The sequence below is a fragment of the Bos mutus genome, chromosome 19 (assembly GCF_027580195.1).
Source record: "Bos mutus isolate GX-2022 chromosome 19, NWIPB_WYAK_1.1, whole genome shotgun sequence".
Lineage (NCBI taxonomy): Eukaryota > Metazoa > Chordata > Mammalia > Artiodactyla > Bovidae > Bos > Bos mutus.
This window is the reverse complement of record NC_091635.1, coordinates 26407386-26432588: the sequence shown is the minus strand read 5'-3', so window position 1 is coordinate 26432588 and position 25203 is coordinate 26407386. Positions and strand designations below refer to the sequence as shown.

The following is a 25203-nucleotide window of genomic DNA, read 5'->3' as shown; positions in this document are numbered from 1 at the left end:
TCTAGAAGCTTACATAAAAAAAAAAATTGACATGTCATTTGCTTCTAATTATTTCCAAGTTGCTGTTTCAACCTGAGTCCTTTATTAAGAGACCTTTTAAAACAGACCGTGCGCGGGGCATCCCGGACAGGGGACTGTTCAAAAAGATCAGTGCTGGAGTTGAAATTCCGTCCTGGGTCCTCTCACCTTGACCTTTCGGAAGGTAGGGGCAAGGAGATGTGAACCCGCCTGGCTGGAGTCGGAGACAGCGCTCAGCGCGGAGGCACGTCTGGAAAATCGAGGAAAACCGCAAAACACGCGCGTTGCGTCTCGTCACGTGGCCACTAGAGGGCAGCAAGAAGCCGCAGCTGGAAGCAGCAGCCTTTTTGATTCTGAGAGTTGGCAAAACCGCAATTTAAATGAGACAAGAAGAACTTACAGACAGGCCTAGTCTTGTCCCATTGTAAGTGATTAGGGGATGTGGGGCTAAAGGAGGTCGGTTCTGGGACCCTGGGTCCTGAGGAAGAAGGAACTGGGATTCTGAAAGATTAGTCTTTAGGGCCCCGGCCTGTATATGTCAGGGTGTCGCCTTCACCCTCATTCTCCCTCCATCCAGCGCGGGATCTCCTTGCCTTCGCACGAAGTAGGTCGAGGAGGGAAGAGGCACCTCCGGGTTCTGACCTGATTCCCTGCCATCTATTAAATCTCCTAAATTGAGGGTATTTTTATTCTGTTCTGGTAGGGTAAAAAAAAAAAAAGTGATCTAGTCCCAGAGCCTGCTTATAAGGTGGTGGCAGTTGGGGTGAGACGTTTCCTTGCTCTCCTCTGAAGATTGACTGGGTCGGGCCCTGTGGAGGTCTGGGGTCCCCAAAGAGGAGGGTGACCTCAGTTACTTTCTGGTGATGGGAAGAAGTCCAGGTTATTTCAAAGTAGGGATGATCCAGGTCCCCTCCATCCCCCTGTCTGCGGGGTGGGATAAAGTGGAGAGAAGCCATAAGAGGGCGTGGAATCCAGGCCTCTGCTGCAAGGGGAGACTCCTGGGGTGGGGGTGGGCATCAGATCCCTGCACAACTCGTGGAATCGCCCAGAAAGTCGGGAAGCCTGGTGGAAATGGGTCGGGGGTGGATGCTAGGAGCCCAGGGTCTGAGGAAGGGGCGCCCGCTGTCCCTTCCTGGGATCTGGCCCTTCGAGCCTTCTCTCCACCGCTTTCCCCCAGGGAGTGGAGGAGGGGAAGGCAGGCAGGAGCTAAGGTGCGGTGTAGGGGTAGCTGATGCTCTTCGGGGGTTCTCCCAGCCCGAGGGTTACCCGCCCTGTCCCCCTCCTCCTCCCGCTACCCCCTCCTCCCGCCTGGGAAGCGGCCGCGGTAGCTCTCGGGGAGCGCTCGGGCAGGGCTGGGAGGGCTGGGGAAGACTCGGGGAGAGCTCCGGAGGCGCCGCGCCCCCCCCCCGCCCCGCCCCCTCCCCGGTCCCCGCTCCGGGAGGCCGCTCGGCTCGCTCGCCGCCCGCTGGCGCTCCGCCGCTCTCACTGCTTGCCTGCCCCGCGCTCCGCTGCCGCTCGCCGCCCACCCCTCCGCCGGCCAACCCGGGGACCACGCCGCCCGAGCCGGGCCGGGACAGCTGCGGGCCGGGGGCGGGTCCTGGCCTCCACCATGCGGGCCGAGCTCTGGCTCCTCGTGCTGGTGCTCAGGGAGGCTGCCCGGGCTCTGAGCCCCCAGCCCGGAGCAGGTAGGACTGGCCAGAGTTGATGGGGGTGGGTCAGGGTCGTGGGTCGAGGGGGCAGGTGGGCGGGCGTGGGCATGGACAGGTACCGGCAGGCTGACGATGTCAGAGGCGTCGGGGGTCGTGTCCGCGGGAGGCCAGGAGCGCTGTGGACGGTGGCAGGTGAACAGGGACCCCTACTTTCCTAAACACACAGGGTGTGTAAGTGAGGGTGGAAGGATCAGACACCGATGCCCGCATTTCTCCTTCCCTCCTGGAAGGACACTGGAGGGACCCCAGTAGGGGGAATCCATAAGGCATTGGGCTCTGGCCCCAAAGGGGACGGTGGGAGAGTCACAGGGACCCCTGGCCACACTGGGTGAGGCTGAATTCTGATGAGATGCGAAGTCTGGGATGTCTTGCTTCAGTTTTGTTTCCTTTTTCTCTCCGCTGCCCCCACTCCCAAGCTGACCCAGTCTGGGGGCTGAGTGGCAGTAGCCAGGAGGATGGAGGAGACCCACCATCTCTGCTCCAGCAAGGGCAGGGGGGAGCCTGACGCCCTCTCCTCTCTGTTTGGTACTTGAAGAGCAGCGCGGGGCCCAGAAAGAAGCAACTTGCTGCTTCCCCACCCCCAGCCTCTAGGGTCCTGCAGTCACTCTTGCTGTACTCCCCTGGTGGCCCTTGGCCTTTAGCTGTTCTGGCTCTAGATTAGGAGGGTGGGGTGTCCTACCTTCCCCACAGCAGTTCTCTGCAATCATTCTCCCACCTGGAAGTCCTTTCGGAGATCTACCTTGAGTCTCTCCTGTTATAAAGGAGAACCATTTTTCAGCAAGTAATTTTGCATTCTCCTCTTTCTTCCTTATGTATGCAGGCATTCTCTGGGGTTGGGGAGGTGGGTAATTGCAGTCAAGCCTCTTGACAGAGAGAAGTGGGAAGATAGAGTTCCGTGATGTCCCCCAGGGTGGGATGGAGCAGGTGGAGGGTTTGTCCAGGGGGATGCGGTAGTTGGGCTGCTGTGTCTCAGGGGTCTACGGGCATCAGGCACAGCATCAGTGATGGCATTCTTGACTTTAATGGTCCCTGAATATTGTTGAGACAGGCCTGGGTTTCTGTTGAGAAGGAGAGTGTGGGCAGAGGGCAGTGGAAACTGAGGTGGCAAGAGGCTGCTGATGCAAAACCACCAGTTTTCAGAGAGACCACACAGAGAGTGGCCAGAGACTTGACTTCTAGTTCCAACATCTTGCTTGCTGTGTGACCTTGAGCAAGTTACTTTCCTTCTCTGGGCCTGTTTCCTCCGTTATAAAGTGAGGCTGTGGGCAAAATCTTTGTGGGATTATAGAATTATGAAAGATCTTTTTTTCTTTTTTATGACTCTCTCTCCTTTTCAGATTTGTTATGATGTGTATGAGGTAATTGCAAAAAAAAAAAAAAAAGTCAATATAAAAAGGAATGGGTTGGACAGGTCAATTTTTGAGGTCTTTTGCAAACCCATCCTGATGGGATCTTCTGAACTCTGGATATGACTGGGTTGATGAGGGATGGCGCTGAACCTGACTGAGATGGGAGATCCACGGAAAGGGGTGGGGAAGAGGGCATTGGAAGGAAACAAGGATGGGCAATGCAGGGGCCAGAGCCAGGCTGGGCTGAGGGCTGCCTCTTCAGAGGTGGTTAGAAGAGTAGATACCCTGGGGGGCCAAAAAGAGGGGGCAGGCAGAGATTCGAATCACATCTCTCAGTTGAGGACGCCCTGTCTCCTCAGCTTTGGCAGATTCAGCCAGGAGAAATGAACTTTCTCTGCAGCAGGCGAGACTGGTGATACTGAAGGAAGCCAGTGGGGGCGCTGCTGACTCTCAGTGTCGAGCTTTTTTTTCACCACGACCAGACTGGGTTTGAGAGGGCCCTGTATGGAGGCAGGGGGTGTCTTCTAGGGAGAATAGATGTGGGAGTGGGACCCTCTGGGGGAGGGCTGCTCCGATTGGTGGTGGAGCCCTGGTGACAGGTGAGAGGGCAGTTGGGAGCTGGACCTGAGTGGTGGGTGCTGCCATCCAGCCCCAAGGCTCCAAGTCCTCTGTGCTGTGCTGGGAGAGGGGATGTGGGTGGGGGGTGGAGGGGGGCGGGGCTCAGGGGGGAGCTGAGATCTCCCCTCCCTCTTGATGAACTGGCCTTGAAACTTCATCTATCATTCAAACAGGAGCAGGAGAAAGATGGATGAGTGACCTAAAGATACAGTCAGGTGGTGAGGGAGACCAACAGAGGCTGACAGGCAGATAGACAGATGGGGAGACAGGAAGACACTAGGGTGCATGGTGGGAGCTGGGGGCACGCTGGGGTCTGGGCTGAGTGAAACTGAAAGTGCCTACAGCAGACAGAGAAGGAAAAGGCCACTGGAGGTGGCATCCTGTCCTGGGAGTTAGCAGATCAGGCCCAGCTCCAACCCTGGGTGACCCTGGCAGCTTCATCCTTTTTCTGCCCCTTGGATTCTCCATCCATAAAACGAGGTTTGGACCAGATTGCCTCTAGGGCCCCTTGTAGCCTTGACTCTGCTTCCAGCCTTCTCCTTGCTCACCAGGGAGGGATCTTCAAACAAATGGAGACTGAAATCCAATCTCCACCCAGTGGCCACTGAACAGCCTCTCCCTACCCCCACCTCGCATTCTGCCCGGGTCTGTTCCCCAAAACACTCAGGCTGCTGTCCCCTGGGATCGCCAGGTAACTGACTTCTCTTCATCCGGGTCTCAGTCAGCTCAAGGGCCACCTCTGAGAGAGGCTCCCTGAGGGCCCTGACCAGAGCAGAAACAACCCCAACCCTTTCGTCCTTCTGTTTCCTCCACAGTCTGTCTCACCATCTCACACTGTCTTACTGGCTGAATTACTCATTTTGTGTGTGTCTTTCCCGACTAGAATCTTCATGGGCACAGGGCTTGTGTCTACCTGTTCGCTGTTTTTGCCCCAGCACTCACACAGTGCCTGGCACATAGTGCTTGCGTGCAAAGTCGCTTCAGAGTCTTTGTGACCCTATGGGCCATGGCCCACCAGGCTCCTCTGTCCATGGGATTCTTCAGGCAAGAATACTGGAGTGGGTTGCCATGCCCTCATCCAGGGGATCTTCCCAACACAGGGATTGAACTTGCGTCTCTTACGTCTCCTGCATTGGCAGGCGAGTTCTTTACCACTCATGCCACCTGGGAAGCCCGCCTGGAACACGGGGCTCAATAAACATGTATTGAGTGAGTGAATGAATTAGAGGGGCTCACAGACCCCATTCTGTCCCTTTTAGAGAAACTCAGAGAGGCAAATTCTTCTTTTCTCCTCTCCTCCCCTCTTTTCTTCTGAGCCACTGGCCATCCCTCCCTGCCCCTTCCTTATGCCTCCCTCTCGCCCCCCAGATCAGGGTCCTCAGTGGGTCTCTGCCTGCCTGCAGGAGGGAAGAGAGTGCAGTTGATGGCTTTGTAACTGAGAGGCAGGATTTCAATTCAGGGTCTGGAGCCTTCCCCAGACCCCTTGGTCCTCATATGAAACCCAGGAAAGGCAGGAGGACCCTGCTGGATGCTTTGTGTACAGTATTTTGTTAAAGACTCACAATGACTTGCCAAGTGTAGGCTTTATCATTTCCGTTTTCTAGGGGAGGAAACTTAGAGATTGTGCAATTTGTCCAATGTCATAGTCAGTAAGTGATAGATTCAAGGTTCAATCTCAAGCTTATTTGATTCCAAACTCGTGTTTTTTTATTTTATTGCTCACAGACAATTTTATTTTATTTTATTGCTGTGATAACAAGGAGGGTTTCTGGTGAGGCTGTACCCCAAGAGAAGGGTCTTCTAAGCCCTGTGGGCCTCAGGAGTTCTGAGAATTTAAACATGCCTGCCTTCTTTCCTTCCTTCCATCCATCACCTGTGTGTTCTTGACCAGCATCTGCTCTGTGTCAAGCACCTAGAGCTTGTGGTTGCCCAGATAGCAGTGATTTGTCAGGATCAGGGCTGGGACTATGCACATAGCATTTGGGGTGAGGCACAGACGTGTCAGAGAAGGCGCTGGGAAGAAGTGACATCTCGTGAGACTTGAAGGATGAGCTAGAGCTCGTCAGCTCCATTTATATATGGAGCAGAATGATCTAGGCTGAGAAAACTGCCTGTGTGAAGTCCCATGGCCAGAGAGAGTGGGGCTAAGCCCTGGAAAGGACTCGGGGACTGAAGAAGCCAGCAGGGATCTGATCACGAAGGGGCTCCAGTGCTGAGTGGGAGAGCTGGGCTGTCAGCTGAAGGGTCGTGGCAAAAGAGGGGAGCGCAGGAGGGATGGAATGGAGTTTTTCCTCTGGACAGGATGCTTTGGCAGGTGTGTGGGAGACTGGTCCAAGGGCATGAATGGTAGAGGCTGAAGTCATCACCAGGAAAAAGGTGATGGTGGCCACAACCAAGTGGTGGCCGTGGGGCTGGAATGGCAAGCTTGGGTGACAGGTGGGATGAAGGTGACCTGGCTCAGGCGCTGGGATGGTGTGATCAGGCCTCCTGGAGTCAGCCCATTGCTTCTTGCCCTGGAGCAGGGCAGTAGCACCCGAAGAGGGTTGGGGCACGGCCACTGGGTTGCCCCTCTGCATTCCAAGGGGTGCAGTCTGCCGGGGAACCTCCCAGGTTCGGGCCCAGCGGCACCTGTGCATCCTGCCCTGGGGCTGCCCTGCACCCTAGAGAACGGCCTGGTGTGTGGGTCACCTGGTGTGCTGTGGTGTGAGCAAGCCTGCACGTGCTGTGCCTGAGTGCAAACCCTGTCATGGACTGGTCACGCAACCTGGGTTTCCCAGTTTATAAAATGGATCTACAACAGCACCCCTCTCATGAGGCGATTGTGGGGATTAAATGAGTTAGTGGGTTTAAAACCCTTGGAATAGTGCCAGGACAGGGTAAGCATTCTCTAGAAGTGAGCTATTATTGTTATTACCCCTCCCAGTGCGAACACTAGACTTGTTCGCTACTTGGGGTCATGGGTGGCGGAATGGATGAATACGTGACTAGCGGTCCTCTGGAAGCTTCTCGCCATCACTCATAGGCGGGTCCCCTCACATGCAGAGGCAGGGGATGGCTGCTGGGAAGAGGGCAGAGCAGGCGGTAGCCGGGAGTTGGAGCCCACAGGAGGAGGAGGACCCAGGCCTTCAGGCAAGTGTGTGTGTGTGCACATAGGCCCTTACATACACATGTGCAAAGCCAGCTGTGCTGGCTCCTTCTGCAAGCTGAGGGAGTGATGTCCCATCCTAGTCAACCGGGAGGGGGCAGGGTGTCAGGGAGACAGTTGTGGTGGGGGCTGGGAGGGCAAGATTCAGGGTTAGGTCAGGGTGGGGCAGGTTCCTCGGTGACCTCCTTCTCCATCCCTTGGCCCTTCTCCTTCCTGGATACTTGGTCTCTGGTCCTGGCCCTGAGTCTTTCTACTTATAAAGTCTTACTTTTGCTTCTTACTGTATGCTCATGGTGGCCTGTGCCATAGGCACACTTGTCATTCCCACTTTCTACTTCTACTTAGACGAGTAGACTGATGGGTCCATGGTCACACAGCCTGTGGGCGTCAGGTGTGCTGTCCCTGGCCGCACTTCTGGTGGGGCCCTCTCACCAGGCCTTGGGCCGCACCGTCCAGGCACCTCCTGTCTCGGATGCAGGACTATGACGCCTGCAGATCCCTAGCATCCCTTTCCGGGCCAGCTGAGCTCCTCTGCTCGTTCTGCACAAGCTCCTTTCCTGTTCTGGCTCCTGCCCAGGCCTGAGGGCTGCTTGCAGGAGGACCCAGGGAGTTGGGCAGGCCAGCCCAGCACAAATAGTTCTGACTCCAGAGGCAGCTGTGGGCCCCACCCGAGAGGGGCAAGACAGCCCTGCCTTGGGGTCTGAGCCACAGGCAGACTGCCTTCCCAGTACTGGGTTCAGGTCCGTCTCAGCCAGTGGGCATTTTGGGGCAGGGGTCTGGAGACCACCCTTTCCCCATCTTCTCCAGAGCATCTGGTTGCAATTAGGGGCAGGGGAGTGAAAGGGGGCCGGCAAGGATCCAGCAGGCGCCGGCAGCCAAGAATGACTTAATTGGATAAACTGTCTAATGACAAACCGGAGCCCCGCAGCAAAGAGTCCTGGCCCTGGCCCCAGGCCTGGTCCTGGCCAAGCCGTTTCTCAACCTCTGTCCTTGCTGGCTCCCAAGTTACCTCCAGTATCGTGTTCTAAGTTGTGCAGTGATTGAGCACCCACTGTTTGCCAGGTACCAGGATGCACATTTACGGTAGGTGGCAGAGTCCTGGGGGAACCCAAGTCTACCAGGGAGACGGGCACATCGTTGGACCTCTGGCGGGTGCTGCAGGAGAGAAGGCTACCTCCGGGAGCTCTGGGGACCAGGTAGGGCAGGGCATCTGACACAGCACAGGCCTGAAACTGATGGAGGTCACAGGGAATGTCAGCTCCTCCCATCTGGGGCATATACACGTCCATAACAGGTGTGGCAGCTGGAGAAACAGCATAAGACATGTCTTTGTGGGCACGCATAACTCTTTTTCTGAAATGGGGAAGCATGGTTTCTGTGTCATTTGGAATACATTTAATGACCAAGAGGGAACTGGAGAGAATATTGGGTCGAGGAATGGCTGCTAGATGGCCTGGGCGCAGCCACTCTTCAATCCTGTGCCCGCCGCAGACATTGCCAGTTGATCGTGACCATCTTTCCTGCTAAACCCAAATGGAGCCTCAGAATTCTTCCCCATTAGAGCATTCCTGGTTCTCACTAATCCATTGGAGGCGGCTTTTGAGATGAAACCCATTTGTTATCCTCAATGGATTCGTAAAGCTCCTTGTTTCCTGGGGAAAGTGACTTGCCCAAGGTAGTGATAAGACTAAACAGTGCTTCCATTATAGAGACATATTCAGTTGTCATAACCTGGGAGGAGGGGCTACTGGCATCGAGTGGGTAGAGGCCAGGAATGCTGCAAAAAAAAATCCTGCAATCCTGCAATGCACGGGACGGTCCCCCACAACAAGGGATTATCCAGTCCAAAATGTCAGTGGTACCAACGATGAGAAGCCCTGAACTAAAATAACTCTGCTCTCTGGCTTCTAGTCCCTGGAGTCCCTTGGAAGATGAGATTATGTGCCATTTCTGGCAGAGAAATAGGGAATTGGTTTGGAAAGTACTAGAGTGGTTGTTCTCACCCTTGTCTGCCTTGTTAGGTCCAGGGCTTTTCAAAAACTCTCCTGGGGATCATTTAAGTGTCCTCACGCACAGGCCACACCACAGACTAACTACATCAGAATCTCTGGGGTGGAGAACCCAGACACCAGGAATTTTTAAAGCTCCCCAGATGATTCTAGTGAGGTTGAGAATAATCAACCCTTTAGGGGCAGATCAGCCTGGGTTTGAAACTTATCTCCATCCCTGATCTGCTCTATGACCTTCTTTAACCTCTGTGAGCTGCTGATTCCTGTTCGAAAAATGGAGAACATCAGATTTTCAGTGGAGGGCTGGAGTGAGGGCTCAAGTGTTCCGTATGCAAAGATTGTGGGGTGGAGCTTGGTGCATGCTGGGTGTCTCCTGCCGTGGTGTCAGTGTCCCCAGAGTCAGTGATGGTATCAGGGGGGTCAGGGCTTCTCAAAATAAGCAGGCTGGTCCCCCTCCCGGCCTTCACTCTGACTGCCAGGACTCAGCTTTCTGTCCCTTTCTCCCAGGTCAGGATGCAGGCCGAGGCTCTGGAGGGGCCACCCAGGGGACCACGTGGGGCTGGAATCGGAGAGCCCGAGAGAGCCCTGGCCCGGTGTCGGAGCTGGACAGGACTCAGCTGAGCCAGGACCTGGGTGGGGGCACCCTGGCCATTGACAAACTGCCGGATAACGGGACCAGGGTGGTGGTGAGTGCTGGAGGGACACAGAGGGGGAGGGAAGTGGCGGTGGGGGGGCCCCAGGTGCCCCTTGTAAGCTTGTCAGAGCCACAAGTGTATCCTTTGGGGTCGATCCTGGAGGTCAGCGTGGAGAGAGGGCTCCCAGGGGAGGGGATGGAAGCCCGGCCCAGCCTGGGTCAGAAAATCTTAGCACCTCAGAGCTTCATAGGCTGCCTACCTCCTTGTGGACTCAGAGAGGGGCAGTGACTTGCTCAAGGATGCACAGCATTACCACAGGGTTCAAGACACTGGACTCTTCCATGTCTTAGGGCCTCCACTAGAAGCAGAATGAAGGTGGCTATTACTAGTCACGTTGACTGCCAGCTCTGGCCCTGTGCCTACCCCATTTCTGTACCATCTACAGACCACGTGGCCCCAAAGGGTTAATGGTGTCACTGCTCAGCCCCAGGGCAGGGCACTCTGAGCAGAGAAGGCAATTAGGGTGGTGTGGCTGGAGAAAACCTCCTCTGCCTGGGGCAGTCCTGGGGCTGGTGAAGCAGGGAAGACATGGAGATTGTGCAGTGCTGGCCGGCTTCCCGGCCGGCCACAGAAGAGCTGATGGGGGCTTCTGTGTCTGGGGGCTTCTGTAATCACGTGTGTGTCTGAGGGTTACTGTGTATTATGTACATTTATCTGTCACCGTGGGCTGCTGTGTCTGTGATGAGAGTGAGTGTGTGACAGAGACTGTATGAGCATGCCCGTGGTCATGAGCGGAGGCGGCCAAGGCTGCAAGCGAAGAGGGTGGATTCTCAGGCGGCAGAAAAACTACAGAAGGAGAAGCAACAAGAGGATGGGCATTTCTTTATGTTTCAATAACTCGTTTTTTAAATCCAAGACACGCACGCAATCAAAAAGGTCCAATAGTGCTGAAGTCAGAAAATAAAAGCAGTCCGCCCCTCCGCTCTGGACCTGCCTGTCCCTTGCTCAGAATATGCCACCTTGAGCTTTTTACCTGGCTGTTACCTCCGTGTTTCTAAGTAATTTGCTTATGCAGCTGCCTCTTGATGAATCTGTTTAGACATTGTATGTTGATTGCCCGTTGTGTAGATGAAGATTGACCTTCTGTATACTCCCCCAAACATGGTTTGACGCTCTCGATATTGTTAAATCCATAGGCTCTGCTTTTTATCTTTATCAGGTAAATATTGTTCACTACTAAGCCGGTCAGAGCACTATCATTGTTTCCTTTCTTGTATCATTTTTGCTTTTCCTACCTCCCACCCCTGCCTAGTTGCTTAGATTTTTGTATTTACCGACAATATATGTACTTTTTTTTTTTTTTTAATCTTTTGACTTCACTGCACAGTGTGTGGGCTCTTAGTTCTCTGACTAGGAATCAAATCCACATCTCCCTGCACTGGAACACTGAGTCTTAGCCACTGGACCACCAGGAAAGTCCATGGCTATGTATTCTTAAACATCCACTGGCCTCAAACATAAGTTTTGGCGTGGTCAAACCTGTCTATTTTTTTTTTTTTTTTTGGAATCTCTCTCCTGTTGTCACGCTGGCCTGGTACTCGCCTGCCTGCCTGCAGCCATCCTGGAACTCCCTAGTCTCTCTCTTCGCTGGGTGCCCTGTCCTCTTGATCCTGTGTCTTTTCTTTCCTGCTTTGCTCCCTCATTTGTTTAGCTTCCTGAGAAAGGTTATAGAAGAAGAGAAATTCTTTGGAGAACTTGCATGTCTGAAAATGCCTTTATTCTATCCTCACTCTTGATTGATGGTTTGGCTGAATATAGAATTCTAGATTAAAAATAATCTTCCTTCACGAGTTTGCAGGCATCTCACATGGTCGTCTGGCTTCTGATGTCACTGTTGAGAGGTCTGATGTCGTGCTTATGCTCATTGTAGATAACTGCTTTTCCTGAAGCTTTCAGGGTGTTACCTTAAGTTAACCCCAGCCTTCTAAAAGTGTCTGTCCTATCTTTCTCTCTCGCTGTTCTGGACAGTTGACTGGCTATTTCAACCCAGGCACTTATATTCACCAGTTCTGGAAAATCTTCTTGTTTTATTGCTTTGACTATCTTCTCTCTACTACCTACTCAGTTCTTTCTTCCAGACCCCTTGATTAGATGTCCATCTAGGGAATTGATTCCCAAACTTTCTTCTCTCTTCTGTTGTCCATCCCTTTGCATTTTTGTTGTCTGTCTGTTTGTTGGCTTATAAGTGTTGTTGTTGATCCACTTTCTGGGAGATTTCTCAACCCTTTTTTTTTTTTAGTATTTATTTACTTGGCTTTGCTGGGTCTTTGTTGCAGCCCACAGGATCTTTGCTCTTTAGTCACAGCATACAAACTCTTAGTTGCGGCATGTGGGATCTAGTTCCCCGACCAGGGATCAAACCCCTGCCCTCTGCATTGGGAGCGTAGAGTCTTAGCCACTGGACCATCAGGGAAGTCTCCTCGACCTTATTTTCTTAATGTTACCAATTTGTTTTCTACTATCATATTTTTAATTTCCATGAGCTATTTATTCTTTTCTTAAAAAAAAAAATAGTCTCCTATGGTTCTTGTGTCATGGATGTAATAGCTTTTCTAATACTTTTTCCTGCATCATTTCTTTCTTTCTTTCTTTTTTTTTAAAGAGTTTAATGTAGGAACAGTATACACGGATGGGCCAGGAGTGGGCAGGGTGAAGGAGGAGAAGATGTTAGGAGAAGCTGCAGCAGGGAGCAGCTAAAACTGTCCACGTGAGCCTGAGCTGGCAGGGAGAGAGGCTCCCCAGAGGAGGAAGAGCTGTGCCACTCTGCCACAGGGGCTGCTGGATGGGCTGCACCAGTGTGCATGGGAGAGGGACCCAGCCGCCCTGCAGCCTGGTAGGGAGGGAGCAGGGTAACACATGCTCTGAACTCTCTTTCTGCATTGTTTCTGTGACTTATTTTTCCCTTTACCTCAGCCTCCGATGTGGCTTGGCACCATTACTGATCCTGTCTTTATTTAAAATGCTAACCTTTTGTTCATCGTGGACTTTTTGGCATCAATTGAACTAATTAATTTGATTTTAAAAATATATGGCATTAAAATATTCTCTTGATGGCTGAGTTTGTTGATGCCACTTTATTATTTTAAAATTTTTTTATTGGAGTCTTGTTGATTTACAATGTTGTGTTAGTTTCAGGTATGTGTGTGTGTTAGCTGCTCAGTCGAGTCTGACTCTTTGCGACCCATAGACTATAGCCCACTGGGCTCCTCTGTCCATAGAATTCTCTAGGCAAGAATACTGAAGTGGATTGCCATTCTCTCCTCCAGGATATCTTCCCAACCCAGGGATTGAACCCAGGTCTCCTGCATTGCAGGCAGATTCTTTACCATTTGAACCACCAGGGAAGCCCAGCTCTAGGTATATATACAGCATAGTGATTCAGTTGTACGTACATATTTTCATTCTTTTTCAGATCCTTTTCCCATATAGGTTATTACAGAACATTGAGTAGAGTTCCCTGTGCTGTACAGTAGGTCCTTGTTGGTTACCTATTTTATACCTAGTAGTTTGTATGTATGTTAACCCCAAGCTCCTAATTTACCCCTCCCCACCATGTTTCCCCTTGGGTCCCCATAAATTCATTTTTAAAATCTGCAAGTCTGTTTCTGTTTGTAAATAAGTTCTTTTCGCTGGTGCCATTTTAAGGGTTGGACCGAAGTCAGGGCCTCCCTCACCTCACCCTAATACCAACCCTGAGGTGGAGCCTCAGAGAAGGCAGCCCCATTCACTTCCCATCCTGCCCTGTCTTCTCCACCCTGCAGAACCAAGGCGCCATGGTGGGGTGATGGGACAGAGGGCCAGGGCAGGGGAGGCACCCCGAGGAAGGGAACGCCTGGAGGCTCACCCCTCCCTCAACCCCCAGCTTTGTTAGGCCATCAGTTAAAGAACTGGTATTTGCTCTGGGCCAGACACCACGGTCAGAGGACCATGGTCCAGTCTGAGCAGAGAGGCCCTTGCAGAAGAGAGCCACAGAGACGTGGCCTTCTGGAAGCAATTGTCTGTGGGCGTTCAGAAAGGGCAGTGGGGATCATTAAGAGCCAGTATGGATTCAATAACCCCAGAGCCTAAAAAACAACACAAATTCTTGGGCTCCACCCTGAACTGACTGGTTGAGAAACACTGGAGCTGGGCATTTGTTTCAAGTCCCCCCATATGATCCTGATGGTTCTCTACCTGTAGGAACTTCTGAGCTATAACATTCCACGCCAGTTTTAAAATCCATTACCAGATTGATCACCGGAAGGGGAGGCTTTCTCAGGTGCCATGCGTCTGTACTTGATCACAAGACTTCCACCACCCTGGGGGCTTTGTGGCCCCCTCAACACATCAGGAGTCCACACGAAGGAGGACTTCTCTGGTGGTCCGGTGGTTAAGACTCCGTGCTTCTACTGCAGAGGGGCAGGTGTTCTATTCCTGGTTGGGGAACTAAGATCCCCCATGTCATTTGGTGCAGCCAAAAGAAAAAAAAAAGAGTCCATGTGAAGGAGCACGGCCCCACCCTGGCAGGAGGCCCCTCTGACTGCAGTAGAGGTCTCCCTAGCTCTGCCCAGAAGATTGGAAAATCAAACTTCTAGATCAGACTTCTCCAACAGCCGGAAGAGAGTTCAGATGTCAGATTAGGAACCAGAAGCCCTCCTCTGTAGGCTGGATGATAGGTGGCCTCAGGCCAGATGAAACTTCCGGGACAAATATAAATCCTGGCACTTCAGCTTAAAATCAGGTGGGAGAGATGTGGCTTAGCAGCGGTTCATGAGGAAAAGAGTTGGAGCTCCTCACTGCTTGTGGGCTGGGATGAGTCAGGAGTGTGGAGTGGCTGCCAAAGACGGAGGTGGGAGCCAGCTGTGTTCATGGAAACCCACAGAAACCCCGGCGACAAGGGTTGGGGCTCTGGGAATCCTGTGGTGGGGAGGGAGGGTGTTTGTTTCCTTGACCATGGCTGAGGGGCTTGTGTCCCCTTTCAGATAGTTATGCAGAAACCAGAGTAGTCTAAATGGTTGAAGGAGCCTGGGGTATTTAGCCCACAATAGAGAAACTTCTAGATGTGGCTGTTTTCTAATAGCTGCAGGGTTGGGACTGGGGCAGAGGGAAAGGGTTATTTTTCTCCATAGCTCATATCCCTTCCTGCATGGAATTATCTATTTGTTTTTACTGCCTCTCTTCCCCTGAAACCGAGGCACGTGAGATCTGAGATTGTCTTATCACTCTGTCGCCAGTGCCTGGCCCACGGTGGGCGCTCCTCCTTTGAAGGAACAAAGGAGGCAGGGATTTCCCATCTCCAGAGGCCTTGAAAGACAGGGTTGGTGAAGAAGAGGTTTTGCCCGGGGTGAGTCGTTGGACATACTGGCCTCAAAGGACCCAACTCTACTAACTCCTGGGCTCCCACACACATAAGACAACATCAGCGCTTATATACCCTATATGCACCGGAACACATGTTCACACACTGCGACCCGGAGTGGGGGCCTCGTGCCTGAATCCTCAGAGGGGTCTGTGCTCCATTCCTACCTGGCCTGGAACCCATTAGGCCTTGCCCTGAGCAGCTCTCAGTGGAGGATGGTAATGACTGCCTCTCTTCAGCACAGCCAGACCTCCACACCCCCCGGGCTGTGTGCTCACCCTACCCTGGACAGCGGGCCCTCTTGAGGTGTCCCGGGAAGGGGCCCAGAGACTCCTGCTTCTCCTGTGTCTCCAGTCAGCATCTCTGAGAACTGGGTTCTCCTTTTCCAAAGGAAACTCCATCTTGGTAGCAGAGGGCTGAGCGAGAGGGAAGTGGCAGAAAGGGGACATTTCAGCAAGCTGGATTTGGTCTGCTTCAGGAAGTTTTCTTCGGCTTCCACAGGACAACATTTCCACCATTTATCCACATCACAGTCTATTCTGTGCCAAAAGGAACCAGACTCTGGTTCCCTCTGCTCAGGAGGCTGAGGGCCTGGCACCTGGGCTACCATCCCTTTTGCACCCAACCCCCAACCCCACACAGGAGCCTCCTCATTTTCCTTCATGGCTCCTTAGTCTACCCTCCTGGCCTCAGCTTCCCTCCTGGTCCAGCTCCCTCACCTCAGTCTGTCTGCCCAGCCCCCATTCCAGACCTTCTCTGCCCAGCCCCACCACCCCCCACCTCCATCTTCCTTTCTCACTCCTTTGGCCTAACCCCTTCTTCCTAGTCCCTTCTGCCCAGCACCTCCTGCCTGGCCACCTTGCAACAATGCTCCTTCAACTCGGACCTCTTGCTTTGGAAACTTTGAGGCGTCTGGCCTGTGTTCCCAGGGTAGACTCAGAGCCATCTCCTTGGATTTTATTCTCACGCCCACTCTGCCACCATCTACCATCCTATTTCCCCGTGGAAACAGGATTCTTGTCTGGACTCAAGCTTTCCAGAGATTTTCCACCAAGGCCAGTCCTGAGGCCCTGGAGACACTGGAAATTTTATGGGGGAGGGAGGGGTTGCGGAGGGCTGTAGTGCTAAGTCAGAAATCTGGGAAGAGCCACAGTTTATCCTCCAAGAGGCTGAAGGGGAATGTCTTCAAACCTGGGGATTTCCAAATCCAAATGAAGGGTTTTCTTGGTTCTGTGGTTCATGTCTGGTTAACAGTTTGGGAGGAACCAAGTTTAAGAGCATTCAGATTTGGGAGTTCCCCCGTAATAGAACAGTTTTACTCCATAACAGAAAATTCTGACTCCCCACCTCTCACCCCAGTATTCCCCCTGGCCTCCCTTCCCTGAATTCCTCTCCTCTCTCTCTGACCCAAGCAAAACTTCCCAGCTCATCCGACCGCCCTGGCAAGCCTAGGAATGCTGAGGAACTCTGCAGCTGGCAGGGACCACAGCATTCAAGACAGTTGGGCAGCGAGAGGGACAAGTGGGCGCAACGTCTGCCTGGTTCCTACACCCCCCAAAGGAGGCAGCTCCCAAAACGAAGCCTCTAGAAGGCCCCCTCCCCAGACCTAAGGGCCTAGGGGAGACAGGACAGACAGACTCGTAGCAGGGACACAAGAAGAGCCCCAAGCAATGGCTCAGGGAAGAACCCAGGCATGCCAGTGCCTGCACTCAGGGGCAGGGATGGGGTGAGGAGGCTGCTAGGGGAAGATTCCTGAGGGTAGAGGGTGAGGTGGGTGGAAGGAAAGTGGTGAGTTGAATTGCAAAGAGAGAGAAAATAAGAGATTTTGTGAAAGGAGGCGTGTCCTGAGAGGTGAAAGATGGAGTCCAGACATTCAGTCTTTAGCGCTGTGGAAAGAGTACCACTGGCCTGGCCTTCCATCTGGCATGCACCAGCGGCAGACCTTGGGCCGGGTGGGCACTTAAAAACCCTCACTTAATGAACCTGGCGTTTCAAACCCCTACTAGCTTCAGATTTCTCAAATGGAGCGGGTAGGTACTGATCTTCGGAGAAGGCAATGGCACCCCACTCCAGTACTTTTGCCTGGAAAATCCCATGGACGGAGGAGCCTGGTGGGCTGCAATCCATGGGGTTGCTAGAGTCAGACACGACTGAGCGACTTCACTTTCACTTTTCACTTTCATGCATTGGAGAAGGAAATGGCAACCCACTCCAGTGTTCTTGCCTGGAGAATCCCAAGGACAGGGGAGCCTGGTGGGCTGCTGTCTATGGGGTTGCACAGAGTCGGACACGACTGAAGCGACTTAGCAGCAGCAGGTACTGATCTTACAAAGTTGAGACTCAAGAGCAAAATGCCAGGCACTTGATGGGTTCTCAGTTGGGGATGTCTCCCCTGCGTGGCTCGGGAAGGGTGCCACAGTGCCCTCTGCTGGCTGCTCAGCCTAAGGACCTGCTCTGCCTTCCACGCAGGTCCCTTTCGTTGACCCTTTCCCTTTTCCTTCAGCCAGCTAGTTGGTCTGTCGGTTGGTTGTTTGGTTTTCTTTCTTTCTTGTTGAGGTGAGATTCACATTAAAAAATTAACCATTTTAAAGTGAAGTGCGTTTAACACGCCCACAGTGTTGTGCAACCATCACCTCTATCTAGTCCCAAAACATTTTCATCCCTCAAAAGGAAACCCTGGATTTAGGCTGTCGCTCCACACCCCCCACCCCCAGTCCCAAGTAACCCCCAATCTGTGTTCTATTTCTATGAACTCACCTGTTCTGGATAGTTCATATATAAATGAAATACCATATATGATCTTTCATGTCTGGTCTCTTTCCCCTGGCATAATGTTTTCACGGCTATCCATTTTATGGCTGCATAGTGTCTTCCATTATATGGATATACCATAGTTTTGTTCATCTGTTCCTTTGTTGATAGACGTTTAGGTTTCCTCCTTTTGGCTATTGTGAACAGTCTGCTGTGAACATGTCTACGTGTACTTGTTAGAGTACATATTTTCAGCTCTTTGGGGTATATGCCTAGAAGCGAAATTGCTGAGTCATAGTGTAATTCTATGCTAAACTCTTTGAGGAACTGCCAGACTGTTTTCCACAGTGACTGAACCATATTACATTCCCACCAGCAATGTATGAGGGTTCCCATTTCTCCACATCCCTGCCAACATTTGTTCTTTCTCTCTCTCTCTTTTTTAAATTATAGCATCCTAGTGGGTGTGATCTAGTATCTCACTATGGTTTTGCTTTGTGTTTCCCTAATGACCTAAATCAAATCCCTTACGATTATACAGTGGATGTGAGAAATAGATTTAAGGGACTAGATCTGATAGACAGAGTGCCTGATGAACTATGGACGGAGGTTTGTGACATTGTACAGGAAATAGGGATCGAGACCATCCCCATGGAAAAGAAATGCAAAAGAGCAAAATGGCTGTCTGAGGAGGCCTTACAAATAGCTGTGAAAAGAAGAGAAGCAAAAAGCAAAGGAGAAAAGGAAAAATATAAGCATCTGAATGCAGAGTTCCAAAGAATAGTAAGGAGAGATAAGAAAGACTTCCTCAGCAATCAATGCAAAGAAATAGAGGAAAACAACAGAATGGGAAAGACTAGAGATCTCTTCAAGAAAATTAGAGATACCAAGGGAACATTTCATGCAAAGATGGGCTCGATAAAGGACAGAAATGGTATGGACCTAACAGAAGCAGAAGATATTAAGAAGAGATGGCAAGAATACACAGAAGAACTGTACAAAAAAGATCTTCACGACCCAGATAATCACGATGATGTGATCACTCACCTAGAGCCAGACATCCTGGAATGTGAAGTCAAGTGTGCCTTAGAAAGCATCACTACGAACAAAGCTAGTGGAGGTGATGGAATTCCAGTTGAGCTATTCCAAATCCTGAAAGATGATGCTGTGAAAGTGCTGCACTCAATATGCCAGCAAATTTGGAAAACTCAGCAGTGGCCACAGGACTGGAAAAGGTCAGTTTTCATTCCAATCCCAAAGAAAGGCAATGCCGAAGAATGCGCAAACTACCACACAATTGCACTCATCTCACACGCTAGTAAAGTAATGCTCAAAATTCTCCAAGCTAGGCTTCAGCAATACATGAACCGTGAACTTCCAGTTGTTCAAGCTGGTTTTAGAAAAGGCAGAGGAACCAGAGATCACATTGCCAACATCCACTGGATCATGGAAAAAGCAAGAGAGTTCCAGAAAAACATCTATTTCTGCTTTATTGACTATGCCAAAGCCTTTGACTGTGTGGATCACAATAAACTGTGGAAAATTCTGAAAGAGATGGGAATACCAGTCCACCTGACATGCCCTCTTGAGAAACCTATATGCAGGTCAGGAAGCAACAGTTAGAACTGGACATGGAACAACAGACTGGTTCCAAATAGGAAAAGGAGTATATCAAGGCTGTATATTGTCACCCTGCTTATTTAACTTCTATGCAGAGTACATCATGAGAAACGCTGGGCTGGAAGAAGCACAAGCTGGAGTCAAGACTGCCGGGAGAAATATCAATAACCTCAGATATGCAGATGACACCACCCTTATGGCAGAAAGTAAAAGGAACTAAAAAGCCTCTTGATGAAAGTGAAAGAGGAGAGTGAAAAAGTTGGCTTAAAGCTCAACATTCAGAAAATGAAGATCATGGCATCTGGTCCCATCACTTCATGGGAAATAGATGGGGAAACAGTGGAAACAGTGTCAGACTTTATTTTTTTGGGCTCCAAAATCACTGCAGATGGTGACTGCAGCCATGAAATTACAAGACGCTTACTCCTTGGAAGGAAAGTTATGACCAACCTAGATAGCATATTCAAAAGCAGAGATATTACCTTGCCAACAAAGGTCCATCTAGTCAAGGCTATGGTTTTTCCAGTGGTCATGTATGGATGTGAGAGTTGGACTGTGAAGAAAGCTGAGCACCGAAGAATTGATGCTTTTGAACTGTGGTGTTGGAGAAGACTCTTGAGAGTCCCTTGGTCTGCAAGGAGATCCAACCAGTCCATCCTAAAGAAGATCAGTCCTCGGTTTTCATTGGAAGGAATGATGCTAAAGCTGAAACTCCAGTACTTTGGCCACCTCATGCGAAGAGTTGACTCATTGGAAAAGACCCTGATGCTGGGAGGGATTGGGGGCAGGAGGAGAAGGGGATGACAGAGGATGAGATGGCTGGATGGCATCACCGACTCGATGGACATGAGTTTGAGTGAACTCCGGGAGTTGGTGATGGATAGGGAGGCCTGGCGTGCTGTGATTCATGGGGTCGCAAAGAGTCAGACACGGCTGAGCGACTGAGCTGAACTGAACTGAACTGAGTAACTAATGATACTGAGCTTCTTTTCTTGTGCTTGTTGGCCATTTGTATATTTTCTTTGGAGAAATGTCTACTTATGTCCTTTGCCCGTTTATTTTTCTTTTGCCCATTTGTGAAATTGGGTGATTTGTCTTTTTGTCTTAGGCGGGTTTCTTAACCTCTCTGAGCCCATTTCTGCATTGTCACATGAGGACGCTCTTGCCTAATGGCAAAGGTGTCATACACTAACCTACATAAAGGGGCCTGGGGTTGGGAATGACAGACATTAGCTGACTCTGAATTAGGCTCTGGTTAAGTGACCAGCCATCTGTGTTTTCCCAAGATGGTCCTGTTTTTGGCACTGAATGTCCAGCATCCTGGGAGACCCCCTCGGTCTCAGGCATACTGGGACAGCGGGTCATCTTAATCTGGTCCCAATATGGTAAATAGTGTGTATCTTTGCTGCATTGTCACTCTAAACCTCGGTTTCCTCACCTAAATGTCTCACAGAGTTTTCATAAAAATCAGTTAAGCTAATTGATTGAAAAGTTAATCAGAAAGGTCTAGGAAAAATGAGTAGTGGTTTTCCCCCCAGATCTTAGCTGGAAGTACAAAAATGGGACCCCAGCCACAAAGGAGGATTTCCTGGCCTTGAAGCTTTAGGGGCTACTCTTCATATTATCACAATTCCTCACTGTATAGTGGGAGCTTGTTAGGAATGCAGTTGCTCAGGCCCCTCAGACCTGCAGAAACAGAATCTGACTCCCAGATGATTCTTATGCACATTAAAACTTGAGAAGCACTGCTTTGTATCAGAGGCTTTGAAGCAGGGATGATAATTCTGGATATGAAAAGTGTATCAACAAATTCATCAGAGTAGTATTTAAAATAGAAAAATAGATCATAAGAACTGGAAACTATCTAAGTGCTCCCGAATAAGGAGATAGTTAAGAAAATTATGGGTTTTCTTCTGAGTAGATGGTCATGACTCATTTACAAATGATTGTTAAAAGACCATGTTCAGCATCAGAAACTGCTTCAGATATCATGAAACATGACAGAAGCCGTCCACACAACTGGATAGTCAGCAGGATTATAGCCACGTGAAATTACATCCAGATGAAAAAGACTAGAAGGAAATATGCCAGAATGGGACCAGGTGATGGGTGGAGGAGGCCTGTTTTTTTTTTTTTTTTTTTGGTTCCTTGTTCTAATTCTCTGTGATTAGGTGAAATATATTGATGCTGTCAAAATCTCTGGTTGACTGATAGGTACTCCTCCAAAAGCCCACATATTGAATCAGTGTCAGGATAAGATGATTCTTCCATTTCCATGAAGCGTCAGGGGGTATTAAAAAATGCTTTGTCTAGAAAGCCGGTTCACACCCTCTTTCCAAGCCTGGTCCAAACCCCTCTTTCAGCACCTTCTCAGGTCAGCCTCATGCACCCTGACACCTCTTTACCCCAGGTCTTCAGCACCATATCAAAGCCTCTGTCGTCCAAAGCCCTTTCCAGGCTAACCCATTGGGACCTACTTTCTACAATTCTGTGATGACAGTTTTCCATATGGTTTATTTCAGTCTGAGGCTTGAATGCCTCAAGAGGGCAAATCAAGGTTATTATGTAGGTGCATGAGGTGAGGGAAACTAAAGGAGCCCTCCCTGAGAGCTGGCCTCACTCCCCGGCCTTACATTTCATCCACTCAATGACAAAGGCCAGTATAGTCAAAGTTGTGGTTTTTCCAGTAGTCATGTATGAATGTAAGAGCTGGACAATAAAAAAGGCTGAGCGCCAAAGAATTGTTGCCTTCAAACTGTGGTGCTGGAGAAGACTCTTGAGAGTCCCTTGGGCAGCAAGGAGATGAAACCAGTCAATCCTAAAGGAAATCAGTCCTGAATATTCATTGGAAGGACTGATACTGAAGCTGAAGCTCCAATACTTTGGCTGCCTGATGCAAAAAGCCGACTCATTGGGAAAGACCCTGATGCTGGGAAAGATTGAAGGCAAGAGGAGAAGGGGACGACAGAAGACGAGATGGTTGGATGGCATCACCAACTCAATGGACATGAGTTTGAGCAAGCCTCTGGGAGTTGGTGAAGGACAGGGAAGCCTGGCGTGCTGCAGTCAATGGGGTCACAAAGAGTTGGGCACAACTGAGCAATTGAACAACAACACTCCAGGAAACAAGTGTTTCTAATACTATCTGGGAACAGAGACCAAAGTGCTGGGCGACGGTTGCACAACTAGTGAGTGGCAGGGCCAGGATGAGAACTCAGGCCTTTCTGTCCTCGGAGACCTCAGAGACAAAAACGAGTGACATGCTGGTCCACACAGAGGGCGCTTCTTGACCAGAGCTTTTCAAACTTTATTGTGCCAAATAATGCCCTGGGAAGCTTGTGTAAATGTGGATTTTGATCCAGCAGTTGTGTCTGGATTCTGCAGCTGGCACCACTGGCAAAGAACCCGCCTGCCAATGCAGGAGACATAAGAGATGTGGGTTCAATCCCTGGGTTGAGAAGATTTCCTGGAGTAGGAAATGGCAACCCACTCCAGTATTCTTACCTGGAGAATCCCGTGGACAGAGGAGCCTGGCGGGCTACAGTCTATAGGGTCACAGAGAGTCAGACACGACTGAGGTGATTAGCACACACGCACCTGGATTCTGCATTTCTGGTGAGCTCTCAGGTGAATCTGAAGGTGCTGGTCCCTGGGCCACACTTTGAGTAGCAGGGATCTAGAAAACATTTCCACTGGCCTTGTAAGGCCTCCTAGAGCAGTGGAGGCAGGCAATGGGATACCCAGTAATCCCCTCAGCATGTCCTGGGTTGGACCCAGCTGTCTGGCCCACCATTCTAACCAGCACGGCCAGCCTGGCTTCTTCAACAGGCCCTGCAGGGTGCACTTGGTTGCCTGCCCCAGCATTTCCACCTGCCAGTTGGCTGGCAGGTGATGGGCTGATGGTGACAGCTTAGCCAGAGATCCTGTCCAGAAACGGCTTGAGCTCAGCCAAGGTAAATGCTGCCCCGCTGTCAGAAATGAAGTGCCTGGCAGGCTCCCGGCATGAATAATTGAGGCAGAAGAGACACTGAAACAGCAGGAGCTGAAGATGGAACTGGGGATGGTTTTGAGGAGGCAGCCTCCACAATCAAGACCTTTCCTGGAAAGGTTCAACAGATTCATCATAATAACTCCCACTTTTCAAACCCCTACTGTGGATGCTGGGCTAAGAGCTTTATGTGCTTATGTTTTGTCTAATCCTTGCAAGAGCTCTGTGAGAAAGGTTACTGATGAGGGAACTGACGCTCAGGGGGGAGAGGAATGTGTGGCACCAACTATTATATAGTGGGGCTAGTTGTTGAACTTGGGTCGGCTAACTCCGCAGCCCCTGCCCTTGATCCTAGAGCAGTGGTTTTCAAGTTGCAGTCCACAGAACCCTAAGGGTTCCCAGAGGTACTCCAGGGGCCACTGTGGATGAAGGGTGGCAGAGAAGGAAACAGAACAGCAGGCTGGGTTCCAGGGCTTCTCTTTTCTCCCTGCAGAGTGCTCTACTTAGATGTAATTTATGTATTGCGCCTCCATGGAAGAAGGTTAATTGGAAGAAAGGGTTTCATGGCCAAAAAGATTTGAAAGCCACATCATGCTGCTTCCCCAAATGAATGTGGTTTACCCACTGGGGCTTCCTGCGGGCATTTCAAGGAAACATGGTTCCCTTTGGTGGACTTGCCAAGTGGTCTGGCTTGTGCTGCGCTCTCTGACCTTCTTCTGTAGTGTCACCTCCATCACAGCTTCAAGCCTCTGGCCACAGTGCCTGGAAGGCTGCCCTCTAGGGTAACAGGTCTGCCCCACAGATAGCAGGTCAAATGTGGTGTCAGCTGTGAAGTGTGTGAATTCCTCAGGTGAGTTCACTGCCAGGCAAGCCTCTAAATCCTTTTTCTTTGTTGTGCCCAGTCACTTCAGCTGTGTCTGACTCTTTGTGACCCCATGGACTGTAGCCCGCCAGGCTCCTCTGTCCAGGGATTATCCCAGGAAAAATACTGGGTTGGGTTGCCATTTCCTCCTCCAGAGGATCTTCCCAACCCAGGGATCAAACCTGCAGCTCCTGCATTGGCAGGCAGGTTCTTTACCACTGAGCCACCTGGGAAGCCCTTTCAGGAGACGTATCTATCTGGAAAACAGTGAAGAAGGCTTCGGATTGAGTGGCCTGAGGAGGCCATTTAGAAGCTTGTATTAATTAGGATACAGATTCAGCTGTTGTAAAAATGACCAACTGACAAGGTACTTAGACATGAAAGAGGTTTATTCCTCTCTTACATGTAATAGTGTGAGCATAAGTAAGCAGGAGTTGCTGTAGTGTCTCCATGGTGTTAGAGACCCAGCTTCCCTCTACAACATTTATCTCTCATGTTATGGTCCAAAATGGCTGTTTCAGCTCCTGCCATCACATCTGCATCCCAGCCAATGGAAACTAAGAAAGGTGAGAGCCCCTTAATTCCCATTGAGGGCAATCATTCTTCTCATCTTCCATTGGTCAGACATAGTCATATAGCTACATGTAGCTCTAAGGAGGGCAGGGAAATGTGATCTAGCTGGATGACCATGTGTCTAACAAGAACTGGGCGATTCTGCTACTGAAGGAAGGAGAGGAGGATGATTACTGGGAGACAGTTTTCAGTGTCTACCATGAGTGGGCTTGCACCATCCAAACTGCATGCTGGTGGCACATGATAAGGGACCTGCAGTGGCAGACAGGAAGCACCCCCATGGCTGCCAAATTCCAAGCCACCACCAAGTCCAGAAGCCAGTGACGATTGACTTTGTAGAAGAAAAAACATGGCAGCCAAGGACAAATTCTCCCAGAAATTTAGTTTCTCATTTCTCTCTTTCCATGTAGATTCTTGCTGTCTATGCTGGTGAAGGACTATCTGGGGTATCCCTCAAAATCCTTCCTCTGATCACCCCTAGAGCACAACTGTTGTCTTTAGGGCTCTTTTGGTTCCAAGGAGCCATTC

General features: G+C 50.7%; 1 protein-coding gene across 1 annotated transcript in view; it reads left to right on the top strand.

The window, feature by feature from the left end:
* Window positions 1-1433: 1433 nt before the first annotated feature.
* PLXDC1 (plexin domain containing 1) overlaps window positions 1434-25203 on the top strand; it is a 66642-nt gene continuing 42872 nt past the window's right edge. Inside the window, exons 1-2 of the mRNA XM_070389770.1 lie at window positions 1434-1703; window positions 9356-9534. Of these exons, the coding sequence (XP_070245871.1) occupies window positions 1628-1703; window positions 9356-9534 (255 nt within the window). The 5' untranslated portion in view covers window positions 1434-1627. The remainder of the gene's footprint in view (window positions 1704-9355; window positions 9535-25203) is intronic.